General features: G+C 53.3%; 1 protein-coding gene across 2 annotated transcripts in view; it reads left to right on the plus strand.

The window, feature by feature from the left end:
• LZTS1 (leucine zipper tumor suppressor 1) overlaps positions 1–22,057 on the plus strand; it is a 46,578-nt gene extending 24,521 nt beyond the window's left edge. For both annotated transcript variants that reach the window (XM_033135296.1, XM_033135297.1), the window contains exons 2-4: positions 16,469–16,945; positions 18,099–18,899; positions 21,349–22,057. In XM_033135296.1, the coding sequence (XP_032991187.1) occupies positions 16,601–16,945; positions 18,099–18,899; positions 21,349–22,020 (1,818 nt within the window). In that variant the 5' untranslated portion in view covers positions 16,469–16,600 and the 3' untranslated portion in view covers positions 22,021–22,057. The remainder of the gene's footprint in view (positions 1–16,468; positions 16,946–18,098; positions 18,900–21,348) is intronic.
• Positions 22,058–23,246: the final 1,189 nt, after the last annotated feature.

The raw sequence follows: 23,246 nt of genomic DNA on the forward strand, positions 1-23,246 counted from the left end.
TATGCCGGATGTGAGAGCATACCGTTGTCAGAGGCACAAAGAGGCTGGAAGCACTACAACCACATTGAAGCTTTGAGGGCATTCTCGCCAGTGCTCCCAGGTATCTCTGTATTGTACAGATGAAGTTGCCTACACAGCGTCAGGTGCAGAGGCGGTGCAGGCTTACAGAGTGGAGAAGACTAAAGAGACACGAGACATACAAAAGGCAGCAGGAAGAGCCTAGGCTTCCCAGGAGATCTTGAGTCTTTGCTATGCCCATCAGAATCTGGGCTCAGAAAGAGTTTACTATCTAGGTCACAAACGCACTACTCAGCAATGAGCAGGAGAAACCGGAAAGGCTGGATCTGGGAGAGGGTGGGGGACTGTGCCTCAGATGGGAGGAGAAGGGAACGGACTTGATGGGCCCTGGAGAGTGGTCAGGGCTGCTGGCAAGGAGGTTACTCTATATGTCAGATGCAACACTGAGTGTCAACGATCCTGTGTCCTGGACCAGTTGGCAAGCACACTGAGTCGGTGCAGCTTGTGATAGTGGCAGGTGAGGTGAGAAGAGAGGTAGGGGTTAGGTTGTACAGGGCCCCGCATCAAGTTAGGTTTGTCAGTCTCTGACAGGCTGATGAGGGCAGGCTCTGTTCTGCTCACTGCTGTATCTATGGGCCCTGATAGTGAGTGCAGGTAGTAAGTGCTAAACCAGATACTTGTAAACGTTGAACAAAGGGGCAGGTGCTTCCAGATCTCTCTACCTGTGAAAGCACTGCTGACACATGTCCTGGCAGGTGACATGTAGCTGTGTCTGCCCTTCCAGTCCTGCTCTCACCTTGCTTGCTCCACGACGGGGCTGTGTGGGCAGTGGGTGAGCTCTGGCCTAGGAGCCAGGAATCCTGGGTGCTAGAATCAGAATCTTCTAGCTGTGACCCTGGAGCTCTGCTTATAACACCTGTCCAGGGTTGTGGCAAGGACAGATGAGATAAGGACCCAGTGGGAAGGGGCTTGAAGTATAAGGTGCCACAGCACCCTATGTATCACTGTAGACAGAGCACCTGGTAAGAGGCCCATGTCGCTGGCACTCACTAGCTCCTAGTTGCTTCCCTTTCCTTGTCCCTTGTAGTCACCTGAACACTAAGTGGCTGGGGGGAGGGGGCAGGAGGCCAAGAGATGCCAAGCCTCCCTCCCTGAAATCCCCCGTGGCCTGGTCCTCATGGGATGAGATACGGCTGGTACGTAAGGGGACCTCCCATCCGAGTTTATGTCTGCTGTCCTGCTGTAAGTAACACCAATGCCCTCATTCACTCGTAATCGTGTCCAAATGACATGGTCACCCTACTGACAGCCTGTGCTGTATTCAAAGCTTCCGTTCCTCGGAAAGCTTATGTTTGCAAATCAGTCATTTTGTTGGACACAGAGAGAACCGAGTCTGGCTAGCAGCTCGGCTAAATACATATTTATACTGCACATACGTCTTTGGCCACCGTCACCCCATTTTCCTGTTACACTGCCCACGGGACCTAGGGAGCGAGCCCTGTAGCCAGTACAGTGGAGCTGGGAAGATTTTAAAGGGAATCCTTGTGCCCTCAGCTCTTTTCCACCTGGCTATAATGTGATGGGTTACAATAAGCAGGCTGATTGGGAGCTCCTGGAAGGAATCTGTGAGCACGGGGGTTAGGGCCACACTCCTTAGCCCTGGTTTTTTACATTTTGAGAGGACAGCTCAGCCCCTTCAGAATTCAGCCCCTGCAGCTCAGCCCCTTCAGAATTCTTTGGAAACATTATTGTGGCACGGACAATATCGTATACCTCTGATTCAAGCTCTTCAGTATATGGAGTTTGCTGACACTCCAGAAGTGCCGTGTACCCTTTCTCCACACTCGCTGTCAATTTCGTGAGCCCTGAGTGGCTACTTGGGGAAATGGAAGGGAGGGAGACAGGGAGGAGATCTTCTCTTATGGAGGGAGGGTAAGCTTTTTTCCTAAGGCCCTGGGTGGGTTGGAAGGAGCGGATGAGGGTGGGGGACCTGCAAGGCTGGGAATTATTAAGATGAAATAGAATTAAAATGCTCATCAAACTCAAATTCACAAGGACTTACCCAGCATTTCCTCAGAATATAAGACAAGGATCTTATGATAATTCAAGTCAGGCTGTGATCAGTACAATGATAGAATACAAAGAAAACACCAGAACAATGGTTCTCAAGCTTTATCCTGCATCGGAATCCTCTGGAGGACCATTAAAACACAGATTGTGGGGCCCCAGCGATCTGGGTGGGGGTGGGTCGGAGAATGTGCATTTCTGACAAGGTCCCTGGGGACACTGCTGCTGCTGGTCTGGGGGCCATACTTTGAGAACCATTTCCAAACAGGATGTAGAGGCTGACGTGCCTGGAATTCGTGTGAGGAGCTCCACAGAGCGGGCAGTATTTGAGGTGGGTCTTAGCGGGTGAATAGGGTTTAGAGCGAACGATTATTGAGTGCTTACGATGAGCTGGGCAACTTGCCTTGTTCGTGTAACCCTCGTAGGAATCGGATAATGTAGATAGGGTGGTTGTCCACACAGGCACTGAGGGATTAGGTGCCCCGATGTGCTCGGCCAGCTCGAAACAGTGTTAAGAGGACACAGCACAGGAGCTGCTGCTGAGGGGTCTTTAAGATCCCCCAGGTGGCGGTCCCTCCTTCTGCCCAGATCTCAGCTTCTGCTCCGAGATCTCCAGCTGCCATGCCGTGTGCCCAGCCCACCTCCCCAGCAACGTGCAGAGGATGGACATCTGTGGCCTTGGATTTGATTTCCCACCAGGCCAATTTAGGACTAGCATTGCTTCCTTCAGACACCGTTGAGACAGGAGAGGTGCATGTCCACCTTTCCCTGCGGAGCAGCCAAGGTCAGGGAGGTCCTTGCTGGCAGAGGGCAGAGCATGTGGAAAAGCACTGACAGGCAATTTGGGGAACCATGAGCCATTCAGCATCACGGGAGTATGAAGTGCAAGGAGGGGCAGGAGTGAGGTTGGAGTGACCTGCGAGTCGCTGCATCTCCATGTGCTGCTTCACGGCCCCTTTATGTACCTCGGGTCCTGCCCGATGGTAACCCCTGCCAGTTAAAGTCTCACAGAGCTGAAGGGGACCACAAAGAGGGACTTCGTGGACAGCCATGGGCCGACCCTCGGGGATCCCTGGGCTTTGCAGTAATTATCTCACTGTCAGTGAGGGGCAGCGGTGGGGACAGCAGGCTCCAGCAGGGTAGCAGGGTTCTTTGATGCCCACCAGAGGCTGCTTTGCTGGAAGTGAGGCTTCTAGTTCCCTGACAGGAGCATGCCCGGAAGGAGGAAGGGGGGAGGTTGAGAAATCGGGGCAGAGGTGACATAGGAGTCAAAATTCCCCAAGCAGACACACCAAGAGAAGATTAACTCAGGACATGTAGAGACACATCAGGAACAGTCACAGGATCCCGTGTTGTGCACACAAATCTCAGCAGATCACAGACCATGCCTTTGAGCATATAAAACACACTCAAGTGTGCATGAGCTCCAGACACCAAAAGCCACCCTCCCTAAGGGGCCAGGTTAAACCTCAAGTCACTCTAGGTCATTTCCAGCGTGCAGAGTCAAGAGTCTGAGCTTTGCCCTCTGCCAGCGCTTGTCCAGCTCCGGTCCCTTCCTGAGTTCCGAAAGCTGCCAGGTACCCTCGCCCCACAACACTCACACTCACACATCCTGGATATACTCGGCCGGTATCAAAGCCAGCCTGTACTTCCCAGGTTCAGAGGAGAGGTGCGGCATGAAGGGACACTCTTTAGGACAAGCACTGTTCATGGCTGGTGATGACACGTGAAGGCTCAGATTGCTGGGATGTGAGGTGGAAACTTGATTTCATCTTTGGTCTGGCTCCTTTGATCTGGGTATTTTTAAAGCAGTACCTCTCAGCATACAGTGATATATCCACTCCAGCCCTTCCTTCTCTCTTACTGAAGAAAGACAGAAGTGGGAAGAACGCTGGCGAGGGGGACAGGCGGCCAGGCTCCTAGCTCCAGCTCTGCTCCTGCTTTGCTAGGTGCCCTTGGACAAGTCACCCAACCTCTTTGGGCCTCCGTGGCCTCTTATCATGGAGCACTGAAGCGGCATTCTGAGCTTTAAAAGCTTCTCTCCATTCCATTGTCCCACCTACGATCTAGGGTCACCTTGCTTCTCATCCTACTAATTGTCCCGGGCGCCGGCCTGTCTTAGGATGGGCCTCACACATAGGTGGGTGTCCCTGTGATGCCACCGAAGTGGCCTTAGAGCCCTGTTACTCTTCGATGTGGGCACAGCATTAGTGAGAGGCTCTCTGCTCCTGGGATGAAATGGACAGTGAGGTACCACACCTGTTGTATTTTCCTCTGACCAAGGAACCTGGTCTCTCCAGTGAAGAGGACCCCAGTGTGGAGATGGGGACAGGTGAAGGAAGGTCAGATGTTAAAGAGATGGAGCCACAAAGGCATTCCACAGAGTCAGAGACCCTGAAGGGAAGTTGAGACACCTCCCAAACCAATTCAAGATGCTGGGCTGTCATGTTACTGTGTGTCGTCACTCCCCTTCCCCAAGTCCGTGGTCCATATTGCTGATTAAACCAGATTCTTTCCTACAAAACCCGAACCTGGCTTCAGAATGCTTTAGACAGCCACAAAGATGGTAAACAGGTAAAACTTATGCTTCAATCCCTATCTAGGATTCACCCTTCGAGGAGGTGCCCACTCAGCCTATATTCTAGGGTGGTGAGGGTTTGGCAGGCAAGGGGGCCATCTGTTCCCTGCATTCTGGCCTCCAAAGTCCTAACTGGTGCTGGGCTCCTCACTCTGACCAGGTGAGATGGGAAGGAGTCCAGCCAGACCCCCTAGTGCTGCTCTGGACATCTTACCCCGCCTCCCATTGAAGACCTGAATCACCATTCTTTAGAGGGTAACGGGGTTGGGGGCGGGGGACATGGCACCCTTCACAGCTGCCCAGCTCCCGTGGACCCAGCTCCCGTGGTGCCCCATGGTGCCCAAGTCATGGACTTGGATAAGGCTCACCTTCTGCCATCTCACGTGGGAGCAGCTGCTGTACTTATAGCAGCGGGGGTTAAATTTGCATGAGCTTTACATGTAATGGTGACTTAATTTTAGAAGGGAGAAGGACAGGTTGGGGTTGGTGGGTAATCATGTTCCTGAGGAGAACTGTCAATCAGGGCTGTTAAGACATGAACTGCCCACTGAGATGAGGAAGGCGGAGCCAGCAGCTGACCGCTGAGACCTGCACACAAAAGGCTGCCAGGCAGCACGGCTTTTGACTCCTCCCAGCAGTGGGAAGCAGAATTGCTTCCGATTGTTCACCCGATGGGATGACTCAGCCTGCCAGTGATTTCCCTTTCACTTTCTGCCTTTCCACAGAACCCAAGGGCACTTAATTGAGAGCTGCGTGGGCCCCTGCTCCCAACCCACTGGCACCTGTTCCCGCTTACCCCTCTCGGGCTCTCCTGCGCTGCCCCCTTCCTGCTCCATCCACCTCTTTTTCATTCATCCATTCTCTCAGAGAATAGTATTGAGCTTTGCACATGGAACCTTCTAGGCATCAGCAAAGCAAGCATTGGGAGGTTTGCAGACTAGGCTGCGATGATTAACCAGCTCCCAGGCTCACACCCCTGCCCCAGCCCTGGCCCCTGCCCGACCCTCATCCAGAGCAGCAAATGGCAGGAGAGGTCAAGGACAGAAATACAAACACTGGAATTCCAGATAAGCTGAGCCAGACAGTGTGCTGGGGGAGGGACAGATTGTCAGGGGGAGAATCAGCTTGAAAGGGGAGTCAAGTAACCCTGGGCACGTGCCCCATTTAACCCAAGAGAGAGACCTCTGCTGGGGAGTTGGCTGGGGGCCACCCAGAGCCCCTCCAGCCCCAGCTGGCAGATACTACAGGCCTGTTCTCACACTCTGCAAGCCCCCCCCACCCCCCCGCTCCACCGCCGCCCTTCTTGAGGCAGAGAAGCAGGTCTGGCCCTAGCCCTGCTCCCCCAGGGAGATGGGGGTGGGGACTGTAATCCTTCCCTAAAGACCTGCTCCTCTAACTTCAAGACAGGACGATCTAGATTGAGCATCTTTCCACACTGCTTTATAATTTCACAAGCACTTTAGTGTAAATTTATCCAGTGTATACCATTCTTCTTACTGTGGTCAAGCATTTTCATGCATATGATTTCATTTAATCCAGTGAATGCAAGCAATGTAAGACCGGTATCAGCTGTGCTTATCTGACACGTAAGGAAATAGAGATGCGGGAAGGTTAAATCTTATGCCGGATGACAAAACAGATCCATCAATGTCAAAGACCATATAGGGGCCTGCTGAATGGTGCCTGATGGCTCCCTCCTGTGGACCCACAGCTGTGCAGGCACAGACCTTGCCCTCAGGGGGGTTGCCTGAGGGGCTAGCAAGTCTGGGAGGTGGGGAAAGAACCAGAAGAAGAGCTGAGCTTTCCTGACTCCCACTGTCATGCGGGATCTCAGCTCCCCCTCCCCACACAAGAATGCAGGATATGGTGAGGCCAAAAAGGAACACCCACGGAGCCATAGATAGGGGAGTCACACCACTATAGTCTCACTGGTGGCGGAATTGGAGACACAGGAAGCAGGAGCCATACGATCCGCAACCTGCCATCCGCTTCTCTGCCAACCAACCAATCCCACTTGCTAACTGCAATCTGCCGTGCTAACTGCAATCCACGCTTACTAGCTCAGCCACCATCGTTTGCTAGCGTAGCCACAGCAGTTATATTAGTAACTGGCTACTGCTGATGGCCAACTAGCCACAGCTGATGGCCATCCGATCACAGTTGATGGCCATTTACTACCTGAGCCAGCACCTTTCCACGTGAGGCCGAGAGCCTGGAAACTAGACTCCTGGCTGTGTCCCCGCATTCCATCCCTCCAGGGTCTCGCCTCACAATCTACGCGACAAGCATCTTCCGCAAGGGGCCCTGTGCGAGGAGCCTGGAGGTGAATGCAATATGCTGGACACAGCCAGGGTTTCTCAGGGCACCACCAGTCCTTCTAGGCACAGCCAGACTTCCTGGGCTTCTTAGGGTACCACCAGTCTCCCCGGGCACAGCCAGGGCCTCTCAGGACACCACCACTCTTTCTGGGCACAGCTAGACTTCCTGGGTACAGCCAGGGTTTCTCAGGATACCGCCAGTCTTCCTGGGCACAGCCAGTCTTTCTGGGCACAACCAGACTTCCTGGGCACAACCAGGGTTTTCAGGGCACCATGCTGGAACAATAGTGGCTCACAGCCAAGGTGCTTACATATTCTCATGGCGGCTGGTCGAGATACAGGAAGCAAACATCCACCGGTTCCACTGCATGGTGGTACGTTCCCAAGCAAACAGTCAAGCGGTCCATCAAATCAGGGATGGAAGGCAATTCCCCAAAGTCCACAGTCATTCGCCAGGGCTGTGCACCGGCCCCACAACGTGTGCCCTCTCGGCAGGGCGAGGGCTCCAAGTCCTGCCCAACATGGGGGTGAGGGACGACCTTGACCTCACCCGCATCTCCCACCGAGGACTCAGCAAGCGTTTCCTCCTGGGACTACAAGTTCCACAATCAGGCTGCCTCAGCAAGCACTTCCCAGGCCACAGGGCTGCAACGACCTTCACTTTCTCTGGTCTATGCTGGTTGGGGAACCATCCATGTCTTCTCACCCCTACACGGGGATCCAGTTCTCCAGCAGCTGCTCCTTCTGGTCTTCCTGAGACCGAGTGTTCATATGCACAAACTGCTCCACGGCCCTTCGGAGGGCTTTGGCCGGCACCGAACCCTGCTCGCTGTGCCATGTGTCACGCGGGATGTCAGGTGGGTTCTCTAGTCCCACTCCCCACATAAGAATGCAGGACATGGTGAAGCCAAAGAGGAACACCCACGGAGCCACAGATAGGGGAGTCATACCCCTATATTCTCTCTGGCGGCTGGGCTGGAGACATAGGAAACAGGATCCACACGATCTGCAACCTGCCGTCCGCTTCTCTGCCAACCTACCAACCCCACTTGCTAACTGCAATCCGCGCTTGCTAGCTCAGCCACCATCTTCTTGCTAGCCCCCATTTGCTGCTAGCGTAGCCACGGCAGTTATATTAGTGGCCAATGGCTCACTATTTACAGCTGACGGCCAACTAGCCACAGCTGACAGCCATCCAATCACAGTTGATGGCCATTTACTACCTGAGCCAGCACCTTTCCACGTGAGGCCAAGAGCCTGGAAACTGCACTCCTGGCTCTGTCCCCACACCCACCAAGCATCTTTTCATTATAAAACTGTCCCCAAAGGACGGCAGGTCTGCTCACTTTGAGGTAGTCAGCACCATGTGGACAGAGAAGCAGAAGGGAAGAATATAGGGACAGTGGCAGAAACAGGGTGACCTGACAGCCCAGGCAGCATGTTCTGCCATGGTATCGGGTAGGGGCCGGGGGGGGGGGGCAATGTCTTAGTCAGCTCGGGCTGCTAGAAAACAATGCCACAGACGGGGGCTTAAATGACACACATTTACTTCTCACAGTTCTGGAGGCTGCAAATCCAGGATCAAGGCACTGGCAGATTTGGTCCCTGATGAGACCTCTCTTCCTGGCTTATAGATGGATGGCCACCTCCTTGCTGTGTCCTCCCACGGTGGGAGGAGAGACAGAAGGAGAGGAAGGAAGAGAAAAGGAGAGAGCGATGGAGAGAGAGTGCTGGGGCTCTCTGATCTCTCCTTAGAAGGGCACTAACGCCATCCTGAGGACCCCATCCACATGCTCCTCTCCCCCAATCACTTCCCAGGCCCCCCTCCTGATACCATCCACTGGGGTTAGGGCTTCAGCACATGAATTATAGGGGTACATAGACATTCAGCCCATAAGAGGCAGACAATAGACTAAGAACTTTTACCTCATTTCTGTGGGAAAGAAAACGTTAAAAAGCTACTCATGTGCTGGAGGCAGAGAGAGCTAGAGCTGGCTGTCCTCCATGCAAACTGTTGAATAAAACAATCAAGTTTGCAGAAGATTTCTCTTATATAAAGAGAAAAACAAAGCAACGCATTGAGTATTGTGGTATGTTCAAAACATGTTTAATGATCAAAACACGTACCCACAAAATTCATGATAGGGAACCCCCCTCACACACACCCCGCTGTGGAGAGATGGGGAAGAGGAAAGGAATAGGAAAAGGGGATTTCAACTTAGAGGTGTTCTTTCTAAAACAAATATAACAACCTTTTAACAATCGTCAATTCTGCATGAGTTACGCAGGTTATTTTTAGAGCATTTCAGTATTTTAAAAATCGATTACAATTAAAATTAAGTCGAAGAAGAAAGCTCTAATAGAACATCTCAGGACCCAGGGCAAGCATTGGTCAAATGCCCACGTGGAGCCGTGTTCCTCACAGTCTAGGTGGCCGGCTGCCCCCTGACTGCCTGGCCCCTCCTTTCACCTTTAGATCCCCTTTGAAGGAGGTCTGAAGTCTGTCCCAGTCCTGGGAAGAAGGGCTGCAGGGCCCTGGAGTCTGAGGGGGAAGGGAAGGCTGCACTGAGGGGATATAATTTCTTTAGTTTCACTCCCCAGTTCCCAAAAGGAAGCCGGGAAGTCATTAGTTAAGACAATAACCTAAGACCAAATTATTTGTTTCTCCCAGGAGCCCCCGAGCTCACATTTGATCCCCCAGAGCAGGATATATTAATCTTTTTAACCTGAGTCAACCAAGGGGCGTTCGGGGTCAAAGAACCCCGGGAAATCATAGCCAAATCTTGAAGGAGGGACATTTTGGGGAGGAGGGGTCAATAGCTCCCACTCCATTCTCAAGAGGTCTCAAAGAAGAACTGAACTGGACCCAGCCCCTCATGTTACGGTTGGAAACAGCCCAGAGAGGCCAAGAGGCTCTGCATCAATGAAAGGGGGGAGGGTTACGCCTGGCACCCTGTCTCTTCTTGTTTCAGGGCGTCTTGGGGAAGTGGCAGTACTCAGACCACTGAAGCAGCACTGGTGGCCGGCCAGGCTGTTCTGGGTGTGCAGGCCTGGGGCGCTCCTGCAATAAGCCGTCTATTGTATAATTAATTGAGTATCTCAGAGAACTGGCCTGGAGAATAATGAGAAATAGTACTAACAATAACCAGCACTGGTGATTTTTTTTCAAGTACTTGCTAAGCTCTCACTTTCTTTCATGTTCATAGTGAAGTCCTATGATAGGGCGGGTGTGGTCGCCTCCACTTTACAAGTGAGGAAACTGAGGCACGGAGAGCTTAAATCACTTGCTCAAAGTCAAACTGAGTCAATGGCAGAACTGAGGTTCTTAATATAGTTTCATTGGTTCCTCTAAAAGCAAGCTTCTCAACCTCAGCGCTGTTGACAGTTTGGGTCAGACAATTCTTTGTCATCGTGGCTCTTTGTCACAGGGGTTGTCCTGTGCTCCATCTACTAGATACCAGTCATAACAGTCAAAAATGTCTGGTCTCAGATTTGCCAAGTCACCCCACTTGAGAAGCACTGCTCTAAAACACCACACTCTCCCTCAGGCCTTCGCACTTGCTGTTCTCCCTGAGGGACCATTCTATCAAACATACTGCACCAGGCTGCCTCTTCCTGAATGCCATCTTCTCAGAAGCCTTCCCTGGGCATTGCCACTAAAGTAGTAAATGCACACACGTGCACACACACGCACACACACATGCACACACAGGGACATGTGCACACCCAGACACACATGTACGCACACAGGCCATAGACACACACAGATATGTGTGCGCACAGACACACACACACCTGTTCTTCCCTATCTCTTTGACTTTTGTTTTTTATTCTATGAGCTTACTACTCTCCTTCTTCCCTCTCTCCCCCTGCACTATGCATACTTGGCCCTTGTCAGATGCTGAATAAATACAGGAGGTGACAAAAAAATGTATACACATTTTAAGAAAGGAAAAAACTGTATTAAAATTACACTGATGGTCACCACTTTGAGCACCTCTTGTAATTGCAGAAGTCAAACGTGACTTGTATGCATCTTTTGTTATTCGTATGTACTATCGAGTATTACAATTTTAATAGTTTTTTCCTTTCTTAAAATGTGTATACATTTTTGGGGCACTCTCTGTATTTGTTGAATAAATGATCAAATGAACCACACACACACACACACACACACACACATCATCAAGGCTCAGCCTGCAAGGCAACATTGCGTGACAGTTACTAAGGACACATCCCATTGGGTGGGCTCAGTTGTAGGCGGCACAGCCCACGCTGTGTGCTGGAGGAGGCTGCTGGATGGAGCAGGCATGGCTTCCCAGAGCTCTGTGAGTCCCCGCGGGCTAGCACTGGGTGGCCGCACCTCCTCGGCTGGCGGGGGCTGGGCAGAGTAGAGATAGATGCCTGCAGCACGGCTGTGGGTGCCCATTTGACCCCCCTGCCAGGACCACTCCCTGGGAGAGTGTGGAGAGGAGAGATGGGGAGGGCAAAGGAAAAAGAGAAGGCAGGAGCAGGAAGGGAAATAGCGGGGGCTGCAATGGAGGAGTGGTGGCTGGAGGCTGTGGTGACATCTCCAGACCTCGGGGGAGAGGCAGGCTGGCTATGCAGCCTCACTCTCCCGGGGCCAGAGTCTGGATTGGGGTGGACAAGGCCAGAGCTGCTCCTCCCCGTGATTTGGGATGGGAGGATAAGTGGCATTCTTTCTCACCCTCCTGAGTCTAGACACGCCCCTCTTCACCTCCATGCCTCCATCTCCATATTCCAGAAAGGCAGGATCAGAGGCCGGTGTTTCTGTGGCGTCAGCCCTGGTTTCCTTTGGGAAGGAGGGTGCAGAATGGAATGGGGGAGGGCCATTGCAGTGGGCGTAGAAGTAGCTCAAAGCTGAGGGCTTCCCAGGACCCAAGGTCATTGCCTGTCCTGGTGTAGCAGCCACAGTCGTTTGTGAGGGGAGAAAAAGGGACTGGCACTGGGTCTCGGGGAAATTCTCCTGAGTTCCCTGGAGCCACATTCTGAGAATTATAGGCTAAGGGCTCCTTTCCCCACCCCCAGCTTTTCTCTTTCCTCTCTTCTCTTAAGACCTGAAGTCTAATTCTTGCTGGATCCCTTCTGTGAATTCAGTCGGAGGTCATGCAGAGCAAGTTGACTACAACATACTCAGTGTGAGTTTCCACGGTTCCTTCCCCTTTCCCTCCCCAGTCCTTCTTCCCGCTTCCTTTCCTCTGCTTCAGTCTCCAAGATCCGTATGGTTGCTTATTTCCACCCCGAGTACATACTTCTGGCCAGTGGGAATTATTTCCCAGGAATAAAAATGTGTCCCTTCTTCCATCCTTCCTGAGGATAGGCATACAAGTCCGGCAGGGCTGGGTGAGTGAAAAAACTCGGGCTTGGGAACTAGGCTGGACCACAGCCAACTTTTCTGCGATGCTCTCTCCAAGTTGAAAATGGAACCCATCCAGACACTTAAAGGTAATTGGTTTAGTTCCAAGTGGATCTGGGGAAAATCTCAAACTTCAAAGCGCCTCTGTGTGTCAAGACCTGGGGAGTGGAGAGCAGAGGATGGGAGCTAAGAACACCCTCAGAGGACCAGAGGCCACCGTCCTTCTCCCTCTTCTCTCCTTCGCTCCCCCAGGTGAGCAAAGCAGCTCACCTGTACCTAAAACCCCCAAGGGAAATGAAGCTATGGCCAGAGGCCATGACCTTAATTTCTCCTTCAAGCGTTCTCTGTCCCCCAACCCTGGAAACTCATGTTACTATCCAAGATGGGTCCCTAGCATCTCTGAGCCTCACCCAGCAGTGTGCTTCCACGTGGATTCATGGAACTTGAGTCTAGGTTCCACGATGCCCATTGGCCAGTTGAACGACAAGGGCCAGGTCCTCTAACCTTTCGAAGTCTGTGCCTCGTTTTCCTCATTTTTGTCCCAGGAGCTATAGATGCAAAGTCTTTGCTCGCACAGAGCTTATATTCCAGTGGAGACATTCCCAATACACAATTTTAAAATGAGATTATTACAGGTTAAAAGCAAGCGTTACAAAGGGAATAAACAGGTTGGACTAACAGAGAGAAATGGGGCGATGGATTTTTCCTGGGGTAACCGGAGAAAGCCACTTTGTAGAGGTGATATTTGAGGTGACAACTGAAGGATGAGAAAGAGTGCTCTTTATGAAGAGCTAAGAGAACAAGAGGCAGAGGCAACAGCAGGTGGGGAAAAGCTGGGTGTATTCAACCAACAGAAAAGAGACGAGTGGTTACAATTGTGGTGCTCAGCAAGGAAAGAATGGGGTGCGACAAGATGGGAGCAGCAGGCCAAAACCAGGGCCTGCCGGGGGCCTACAGGACTTCGTACGTTGTCTTCTCATCAGGGAGTGTTTCCACTGTGACACTCCAGATGGTTAGGATGGACAGTTTGGGGAAAGACAAATCGGGAGGCTGTCTCAAGGTGCAGGTGAGAGGAGACGGCAGTAGGGCAGGGAAATGCCCACAGACCCAACAGCGTGTCAGCCCAAGACTCGTCATAGTCCAGCTGTGCTCTACGCTTCTCGAGGGCAACACCCACCTCTCATCCTCTGACTGCTCACACACACACACACACACACACACACACACACACACGTTTGTAGAGCATCCACGGGCCAAGCATTGCACTTGACTCGTGTGAATCTGCTTCACCCCCATACTAGCCCTATGAAATAGTTACTATGTTTATTTTGTAAGCAAAGAAACCTCAGAGAAGTTGGTTTTCAAATGTGTAATCTTCACCACCCTGTTTGTACAGATGCTCACAAATGTGTAAATGGATGGGCAAAAAGTGTGTCACCAGTTGCCCAAGGGGTGTAATGTGCAGAGTGCAGGAGAGTCTTTTGGCCAAACACAGCTTCCCTACAGATGGACAGCAGTGGGATGTTGGCCTCATAGGACCTGACGGCCTCAGCTAAGCAAGAGATGGACGACCTGGGGGAGGAAAAACACATTCTGCCATTGTCAACTGTTAAGTGAGCAGAGAACGCAACACTCCTAGGTAGCGCTGTCAGGGCGTGGGGTGCAGGAAAGTTACATTGGGAAGGTCAAGAACTCATTCTGGAAAATGAAGTCGGGCGTTGGAGATGACATAAGGATGACGAATGCTGGCGGGAACCATGGCAATACGGTAATAATAGATACAAATGAAAACGCCTACCATTAATTGAGTGCCTACTATGTACTAGGCGTTCAGTGAATGTCCCAGGCCCATTAACTTATGGTGGTACCTAACACACTCCTCGTAATGATCCTCTAGGGTAGGCATGGCTGTGGTTCCTTGATACTAAAAGGCCATCAACTTAATAAAAGCATTTCATCAGAAAACATACATTACACTTACACAACAACGTTTTATTGTGTTATGCTTTTACTGATGGAATGCAGGACATATTTATTCATAACATTACCACTTTATTCTTCAGAATAGCAATGCACGTTTGAAACCAAGCCTTCACATTCCGAGTTGAAGAGTCTTCTGGCTCCTTCCGTTGTACACACACAACTCTCCATAACCTGCCTGGGACTTTTTCTGCCTCTTCAGGATTGACAGTGTAATTTAGAGCACAATAAAGAGCACAGGGTTCCTTCCGATTTCCTACTTTATTAAACTTGTAATCGTTTTTTCTTCCTTAATTGGATCGGCTGTCTTTTGACTGACTGAGAAATACTCCTCCGTGACGCATGACAACCACACAGCCTTTCCTTGCTTTGAAAATCATGCCACCTATGCTTACAGATTTCCCTACATCTGCAAGTGTGCCGACATGGGTGTCCCAGGGTATTCCTCTATCTGGTGAGGGGCAAGGTCGTTGTCATTGTTTTCAGCCTTTATTATAACATGCATTCCGATTCCTTTTTTAAAAATCAAGTGTGTCTTAGAATTAGCTTATGAAACTGAAGGTTAAAGATATTCAAGACTTTACTTCACAAGTCACAGCTGGCAGGTGGCCTACCCAGGAATCCAAACCATTTATCACATACCTCTTCGTGTTCAAGGGCACAATTATTTCCCTCTTCATTCTCTCTTGAACCCTCTCCAGTCAGGCCTTTCTTCCCACCACTCTGCCAAAACTGCTCTGGCCAAGGCCACCGACAGCCTCCCTAGGGCCAAATCCACTGCCCAATTCTCAGTCATCACCTTACTTCAGGAGCACTGTCACCTCCTATGAGACGACTTCTTTACCTGATTTCCTGAGGTCTCCTGCATCAGTCAGAGCCTTCTCAGATTCTCTTCCTCATCCTCCTCACTTTCCTGCCCCCGCAAACCAGTCCTCAGACTTCTCTTGTCTTCCTGCCTTTGCTTCTTCAATGACCTCTTCTAGGCTCATAGCTGGCTTCTCTACCCACACAGCTTTTCCAGGGAAATCTGCAGCTCCCATAGCTCCCACAGCTCCCACCCATCCTACTGCCTTCCTACAGCACTCCTTAAGATCTTCAATCAAACTCTTCTTTGCCACCCCCATCTCATCCCAAACTGGCTTTGCATCTCAGTGAATGGTAACTTACTCCTAGTTGCTGGGATAAAAACCAGTGGCGTCATCCTTGACTCTTCTCTTTCTCCTGCTCTCTGCGTCCGATCCTTTAGCAAATCCTGTCAGCTGAACCTTAAAATTACATCCAAAATTGAATCCAAAGCTACCAGCCTGGCCCAGCCGTGGCAGTCACTCACCATGTTCACCCAGGCCTCTCAATGAGCTCCACCCAGCAGCCAGAGGAACCCTCCACAGCCTCATTCAGATCAAGGTATCTCTGCTTAAACCTATTAGAGTAACAGCCAAAGCCCTAAGGCCACCAGACTCTCTGTGGCCGGCGTCTGCTAGCCCCTGACTTCTCCTGCTCCCCTTCCCCTCTGCTAACTAGTCTCCAGACGGCTGGTCTCCTCCCTGTTCTCACGTGTGCCAAGCACACTCCACTGCAGGCACTCAGGGCTTTGCACGCGCCGCTGCTTCTCAGCTGCTTCTCTCTCCCCCAGATTTCCACGTGATTTGCTCCCTCATCTTCTTGGGGTCTCTTCAAATGATACCCCAACAGAGAGGCCTCGCTTCTGCTTGATGTGTAAACACCCCCCCACACCCCAGAATACCGTAATTCCATCCTATGCACTCTGCTTTATTTCCCTGGAGCACCTGGTCACTTGAGATAGCACACATTGTTTGTTTATGGCCCGTCCACACTACACTAAACACAAGCCCGCAGGCGCAGGGATGGCAAGTGTCTTAATCACTGTTGTATCTCCTTGCTCAGAACAGAACCCTCTGGAAGCAGGCCCTCAGTCATTGTGTGTTGAATTTGGCACAAAGGCAGGATGGAGAGCCTAGTAACAGGGACAGGACCCAGCTTCTGTTAAGAGATGTATGCCTTCCTCCGCTGCCCAGGCTCAGCGGTCAGAATGACTCTCTTCTAGTTACCACCGAGGTCTACAGCGACCGGCCCATCCCAGGCTGACCGCTGCCCTGTATCTCCTTCCAGGTCTGCGCTCTTCCAGGCTCTGCGAGGCTTTTGCTATGACCGCAGTCTCCTCAGGGAGCCAGGACTACCTCTCGCTGCCACAGCCACACCAGGTCCTCGCTCTTCCCTGCCTGTTCCCGGCCCCACGTCACCATGGGCAGCGTCAGTAGCCTCATCTCCGGCCACGGCTTCCATAGCAAGCACTGCCGGGCTTCGCAGTACAAGCTGCGCAAGTCCTCCCACCTCAAGAAACTCAACCGGTACTCAGACGGGCTGCTCAGATTTGGCTTCTCCCAGGACTCAGGTCATGGCAAGTCCAGCTCCAAAATGGGAAAAAGTGAAGACTTCTTCTACATCAAGGTCAGCCAGAAGACCCGGGGCTCCCACCACCCTGACTACACTGCACTGTCCAGTGGGGACTTAGTGGGCCAGGCCGGGGTGGACTTTGGCCCGTCCACCCCACCCAAGCTCATGCCCTTTGCCAATCAGCTAGAAATGGTAAGTGGGGGGGGGGAAGTCTCTGGTAATGGCAAGGGGGTTGGAACGGCAGGAGAAAGCAAAAGTGGGGTGGGGAGCACGGGGTCAGGGAGGGGTGGCAGTGGTGACCTAAGTGTTTAGAGCTCCAAAAGGCCAGAGCAGTGTGGTGAGGGCAGAAGTGTCAGTCACACTGCAGAGATCAAAGGGTGGTTAGGGGCAGTGAAGCATTGGTCAGTCCCCTACTCCAGGAGTCTTGGGGGAGCCCTTACACAAAGAGCAAAGGAGAAATGAAAGGCTACCTGAGCCCCCCTGGAATGTAACTGGATTATCAAGGCAGGACCAACAGCAAGCATCACTTTCAGGAAGGAGAGGGAGTTCTGTTATCGTCTGGACGAGCAGATGGAGAGTCCGCTTGGAGAGCTGGCAGCTTCTCCTGATAGCGGACCCGTGGCCAGGGGCCTTCCCCTCATTTGCTGCTCAAGCTGTGGCTGGAGGCATCTGGCTGGATGAGGGCCGTGAGTTTCTTACCCTTGTCTTTAGCAGAAGTGAGGGCAAAAGAGCCCTACATGCTCAGAAATCCAGCCCTCCTGCCAGCTCAAGCTCGTGTGGGGCCCACCAGTGGATGCTGAAAACACCATGTTCCTGTCAGCCCCTTGCCCCACCCTGGTGTTGATAGATTAGGAGGTAGCCCTGCGTACTTGCACAGAGCCTTAAGCATTTCTTACTAAAAGGCTTATAAACTGCAAAGTGGTCCCCCAATGAAAATGACAATGTGTTAAGAAAAGGGTCGTTATGTCAAGGGATCCTCCCAAGACTTTGAGGAGATCACAGTGGTGTCCTTGCTCCTGGCGTACTGGAAGGGGCAGTGGAGGTGAACAAGGGGTCGCCTTCTGCAGGGACACCATGCTCCCTCAGCCCAATGCCCCTGCCTGCACCACACAGAGACAGAGCTGGAGCTGTTCGTCATCTTGGGAGGCTGGGACAAGCTGGTGACAGGTAATTCCTGAATGATCATTAAGAACATCCCCCCAGGCCCAGAGGACTTTCTCCTCCTTGAGAGAGGTGCTGCTTCAGAGCACACAGGCGAGGACTTCCGGGCCTACGACCAAGGAGGGTGCCACGTGGCCGGGTGGGGAGGGAGACGGGGGATCAGTATGGCTCTTTTCCTCCCCAGGGCCCAGAGAAGGGTGCCATGAGGCCCACTGCCTTCAAGCCCGTGCTGCCGCGGTCAGGAGCCACCCTGCACTCCTCCCCGGGGAGCGCCAGCCACCAGCTGCACCCCGCGCCCCCAGACAAGCCCAAGGAGCAGGAGCTGAAGCCCGGTCTGTGCTCCGGGGCGCTGTCCGACTCCGGCCGCAACTCCATGTCCAGCCTGCCCACACACAGCACCAGCAGCAGCTACCAGCTGGACCCACTGGGCACCGCCGTGGGGCCGGCCAGCCGTTTTGGGGGGTCAGCCCACAACATCACCCAGGGCATCCTCCTCCAGGACAGTAACATGATGAGCCTGAAGGCGCTATCCTTCTCCGATGGGGGCAGCAAGCTGGCCCACCCAAGTAAGGCAGACAGGGGCTCCTCGTGCGTCCGCTCGCCCATCTCCACGGACGCGGGCGCCATCCAGGAGCTGGAGCAGAAGCTGCTGGAGAGGGAGGGCGAGCTACAGGAGCTGCGGCGCAGCTTTGAGGACAAGGAGCTGGCGTCCAGCCAGGCCTACGAGGGGCAGCGGCGGTGCAAAGAGGAGCTGGAGGGCCCGGAGCACAAGTGCAGCGGCAAGCTGAAGCCCGCCTCGCAGAAAAGCCAGCGCACACAGCAGGCGCTGCACCTACAGGTGCTCCAGCTCCAGCAAGAGAAGCGGCAGCTGCGGCAGGAGCTCGAGAGCCTCATGAAGGAGCAGGACGTGCTAGAGGCCAAGCTGCGGGCCTACGAGAAGGAGAAGACCAGCTTTGCCCCCGCGCTGGAGGAGACCCAGTGGGAGGTGAGGCCGTGGGGGTTTGGGGTGGTCGGTGTGGGGTGCCAGGCCTCCTCCCCGCCTCCCAGTTCTGGCCACTGCCTCAGCATGCTGGGGTAAAGGGCCAGCTTTATAAGCCAAAGAAGGGGCTCCCTGGTCACCATGTCAGGGACGCACTTACCCTGCGCCTCCCTCTCTCTCCTTGTCTCAGTGCCTGGTGGCCCCCAGAATTGAGTTTACTTACCACGAGAGGCTGGAACCATGAGAAGCAAGGCCTAGCTGGGCGTCTGAGGGCCAACTCACTTTATCTACTCACAGGAGGCTCAGGAGAAGCACAGACATACCGGAATCTGTGCTGGTCCAAGAGCCAAGAGACGGCATAGGATTTGTTACGTTTGAGGGAAGGGCCCCCACCCACTGGTGAGAGTGACACCATTTGTGGCAAGTCTCAGTGACACAAGGGGCTACTCCCCATAGAAGTGTCAGTGGGGCTTCTGGTTGGTGTCTGAAAAGGAAACAGAAAAAAAAGACAAGGGCCCACGCATGTGCACGCACGCGCACATACAGTCAGACACAAGTGAGGCCTCCACTCCTGGCCTTGCTGGAGAACCAGCTCTGCACCCATATCCTGCTGCCTGAGAGCCGCTTTCCTCCCTGGGAGGCCCAGGAGGTGTTTGGGGGCAGGTCCCCTCACTGTGAGGGGCATGTGCTTGGAAGATCTGCCGTGCACCCCAGGCAGACTCCACCCTGGGAACGGCTGAGGCGTCACTGTGTCTGGTTAGACCACCCCCAATAGCACACCCATCTGTTTGCACTGGAGCTCCCTGTGCTTATCCTGAAAATTAGAGTGACTGTGTTACCAGGAATGGAGGAAAAGGGTCCTTTCTGTGGAAGAAATGGATGGGGGACTAGACATGTGAGAAGGGAGAGTCACTTCCTGTTTGCCAGGAAGAAAGGTTTCCCAGAGCAGAAAGGACATTAGCCAGTGGGGCAGTGCCTTTCCTCCTTCCCATCCATGTTGGCATATGAGACCCTACCCCAGCCATTGTTTCTCAGCCAGGCTCAGGGACACTTTGGGGCACCTCAGAGATGTAAGCTAGTGGTGGCATTAGGCATCCATTCTTGTCCGTCCAATCTGGCACTGAGCTGGACATTGCTGTGACCTCGTTCCCAGGTTCTCTGGTCAAGCTATATAGTAAAACAATAAATAAATTAAACATTTATAATAGATATATTCAAACATATTTGTAATAATTTGTAGTGTTTTTTAAGGGCTGGGCCCTCAGTTCTCTCCTCTAATCTTTATGACAACCCTTAAGTAGCTATTGTTACTAATCCTCAATTTACAGTTAAGGAAACTTGCCCAAGGTCACCACATAATAAACACCAGGGCCAGGGCTTGACCTTGACAGTTTGGCCCCAGAGTTCACAGTTTTAATCCCTACACCATATTGCCACTGTGGTAACGGTCAGTCATCCGGGTCATAAGTTACAAAGTCACGATCCTCAGCTAGCCCCATGCCACAGCCATACTCTGTGCTGTTGCCTCCATGAAACAAATGCAGGCTTGGCCCTGGAAAGGCATTCTTGATCCCAGTCAGGCCTCGTGGTGGGAGAGGGGTTGTGCGATGCTTCCTAGGTGGTTCATCACAGCCAGGGAGGGCTCTTCTATGAGAGGAAAAGTGAGGAATATCAAGGTGGCTTCCAGACTTGTTCCCACACTTCCTCCTGTAGAGCCAGGCCCTGGCCTCATTCTGCCAGCTTTCGCAGAGCAGCAGGCAACGCTCTGACACATAGCGAGACTGGCCTTGGTCTTCCAAGCCACCCATGACCCCAAACGGCCAAGACGGGATATGCTTGGGATATGCAGAGATATGCTACACGGGTGTGCTTCAGTGCCTTTGGTCCTGTTTGTGGCTCTTGGCCACCTTTGGATGGGGAACAGAAATAGAAGTGGTGGAGGCGTGAGGCGGGGAGAACACAGTAGCCCATCGCTCGGCAGATGGTACAGGGGCCCTGTCTCTGAGCCAGGCATGGGGTGAATGCCTGGATATAGTCTTCACCCCGGTGGAGGAGAAGGTAGCTGAGAGTGTGAAGAGGTGAGGTTAGAGGGCATAAACATGGGTGACAGAAACACGGCAGACATAGAAATCGATACCATTGATGCTAAATGTGGGTAATGGAGCTGCCAGCAGTGGGCAAATGGAACCACTGACCGTCGATTTACACATGGCCACGGGTTGAGATTTTGACTCTGAATTAGGGGTGAGACAGGCATGTGGACAGACCAAGCCAGACTACAGAAAGGAGCCTCCACGAGGGCTTGGCCTTCCTGGGTCACCATGCTTGGTAACTCTCTGGAGGCTTCCTGTCAGGACAGCTTCATCCTGGGAGGCAGGGAAGATGTTACTTGCTCTGAGCGAGGACCTCTCACCTCTTGCCACTCTCTCTTCTCCCCACCCCTGACCCTCGGCAGGTGTGCCAGAAGTCAGGTGAGATCTCTCTCCTGAAGCAGCAGCTGAAGGAGTCCCAGATGGAAGTCAATGCCAAGGCCAGCGAGATCCTCAGTCTGAAGGCACAACTGAAGGACACACGGTGCAAGCTGGAGGGCATGGAGCTGAAGACGCAGGACTTGGACAGCGCTCTGCGTACCAAGGGCCTGGAGCTGGAAGTCTGTGAGAACGAGCTACAGCGCAAGAAGAACGAGTCCGAGCTCCTGCGAGAGAAGGTGAACCTGCTGGAGCAGGAGCTCCTGGAGCTGCGGGCCCAGGCTGCCCTGCAGTGGGACAGCGCGTCCCGGGGGGCAGGGCGGGGGACGGGGCCTGGGCCCACCTTCTCCGAGGACATCCCCTCCCTGCAGCGGGAGCTGGAACGGCTGCGGGCCGAGCTGAGGGAGGAGCGGCAAGGCCATGACCAGATGTCCTCAGGCTTCCAGCATGAGCGGCTGGTGTGGAAGGAAGAGAAGGAGAAGGTGATCCAGTACCAGAAGCAGCTGCAGCAGAGCTACCTAGCCATGTACCAGCGCAACCAGCGCCTGGAGAAGACCCTGCAGCAGCTGGCCCACGGGGATGGTGCAGGGGAACCTTTGGAGATTGACCTTGAAGGGGCTGACATCCCCTATGAGGACATCATAGCCACAGAGATCTGAGGGGCCTCCTGGGGGAGGGAGAGCTGGGACCTGGCATTAGGAGGCAGGGGTGCTGAGCCTGTCCAGGAGGGCTCCCCGCTCCTTCCCCCCCCCGCTCAGGAACTCAGCCTCTCTGAGAGAAGCTTCCCGGGCACCGACCTGGGATCCTCAAGGGCAGGGAAGTGGAGGGGAGAGGAGGGACTGCCTCTCCTCCCCATTCCCATGGTCCAGCGCTCACCATTCTGCAGCTTTCCCAAGAGATGGGCCCAGGGGGTCTCCATTGTTTGGTTAAGGGCTCCCTAAACCTTGGCCTCTGTACAAATACTTAGAGATCCTCTCTCCCAGGGATGGTGGTGGCTGCCATGAAGACCAGTGGCCACTTCTTTTCCTGTCTCTTTTCCCATAACCTTTCTCCCCCAGATACACTGGGGTGCCTTGGGAATAGAAAGAAGCCATTTGTAACTAGAACCTGGTCATAACCTGAGCTCTTCCTCTGTCTCCAGACAGCGTAGGGGTTGGAGTGGGGTATGGAGAACCTAGATTAGCAATGTCAGCACTGTCCCGACCCTGGCAAGCCACAGAAAGGAAGGGCGAGCTGGGGCAGCCCAGGAGAATCTACCTTGCGAGGACCGGTGGGGCAGAGAGAGAAGATTGGTAGATACGGCCAGACCCTGCTGGGCCTCCTAACTGGAGGTGAGCAGCCTTGGGCACCTGGTGGCCTTTGACCTTGACCACGCTTCTTAAAGCCATAGATACTGAGGCCCTGGGTGGGTGCTGGGAAGGGAAGATTGAAGGTACCATGACACAGGGTGGCTGTGGCTTTCCAGTGGTCCCAGGGAGAGCCTCCAAATAGTTTGCAGTGTGGGTGGGAGGCAGAGCTTCCCCACCTGGCTCAAGTTGGCCAGAGGCTACTCTGAACTTGTTTTCTTCCCAAGAATCAAGTCTTTGCTGGATCCAAAATCACGTCTATCCACTGAGATGGTGCAGGAGGATGTGGGCAGTGACAACATCTCCCCTCGCATCTCCAGTGCTGAGCTCAGACAAGAGTCCTTCTGGGTCAGGAGGGGGCCCCAGAGCCCCAGGCAGGGAGAGTGAGAGGTGTAGACACAGCCTTATGAACCGCCCCAGGGCCACCGGCTGGCCTCCCTCCACCCAGGCCCCGCAAGAGCGCTGACTGTCCAGAAGCCAGAAGCTGCAGCTGCTGGGGGCTGGGCCCTGGCCTGGGGAGGCTGGGGTTTCTCTTCTGA

Source organism: Rhinolophus ferrumequinum, chromosome 18, assembly GCF_004115265.2.
Source record: "Rhinolophus ferrumequinum isolate MPI-CBG mRhiFer1 chromosome 18, mRhiFer1_v1.p, whole genome shotgun sequence".
In the NCBI taxonomy this organism is placed as follows: domain Eukaryota; kingdom Metazoa; phylum Chordata; class Mammalia; order Chiroptera; family Rhinolophidae; genus Rhinolophus; species Rhinolophus ferrumequinum.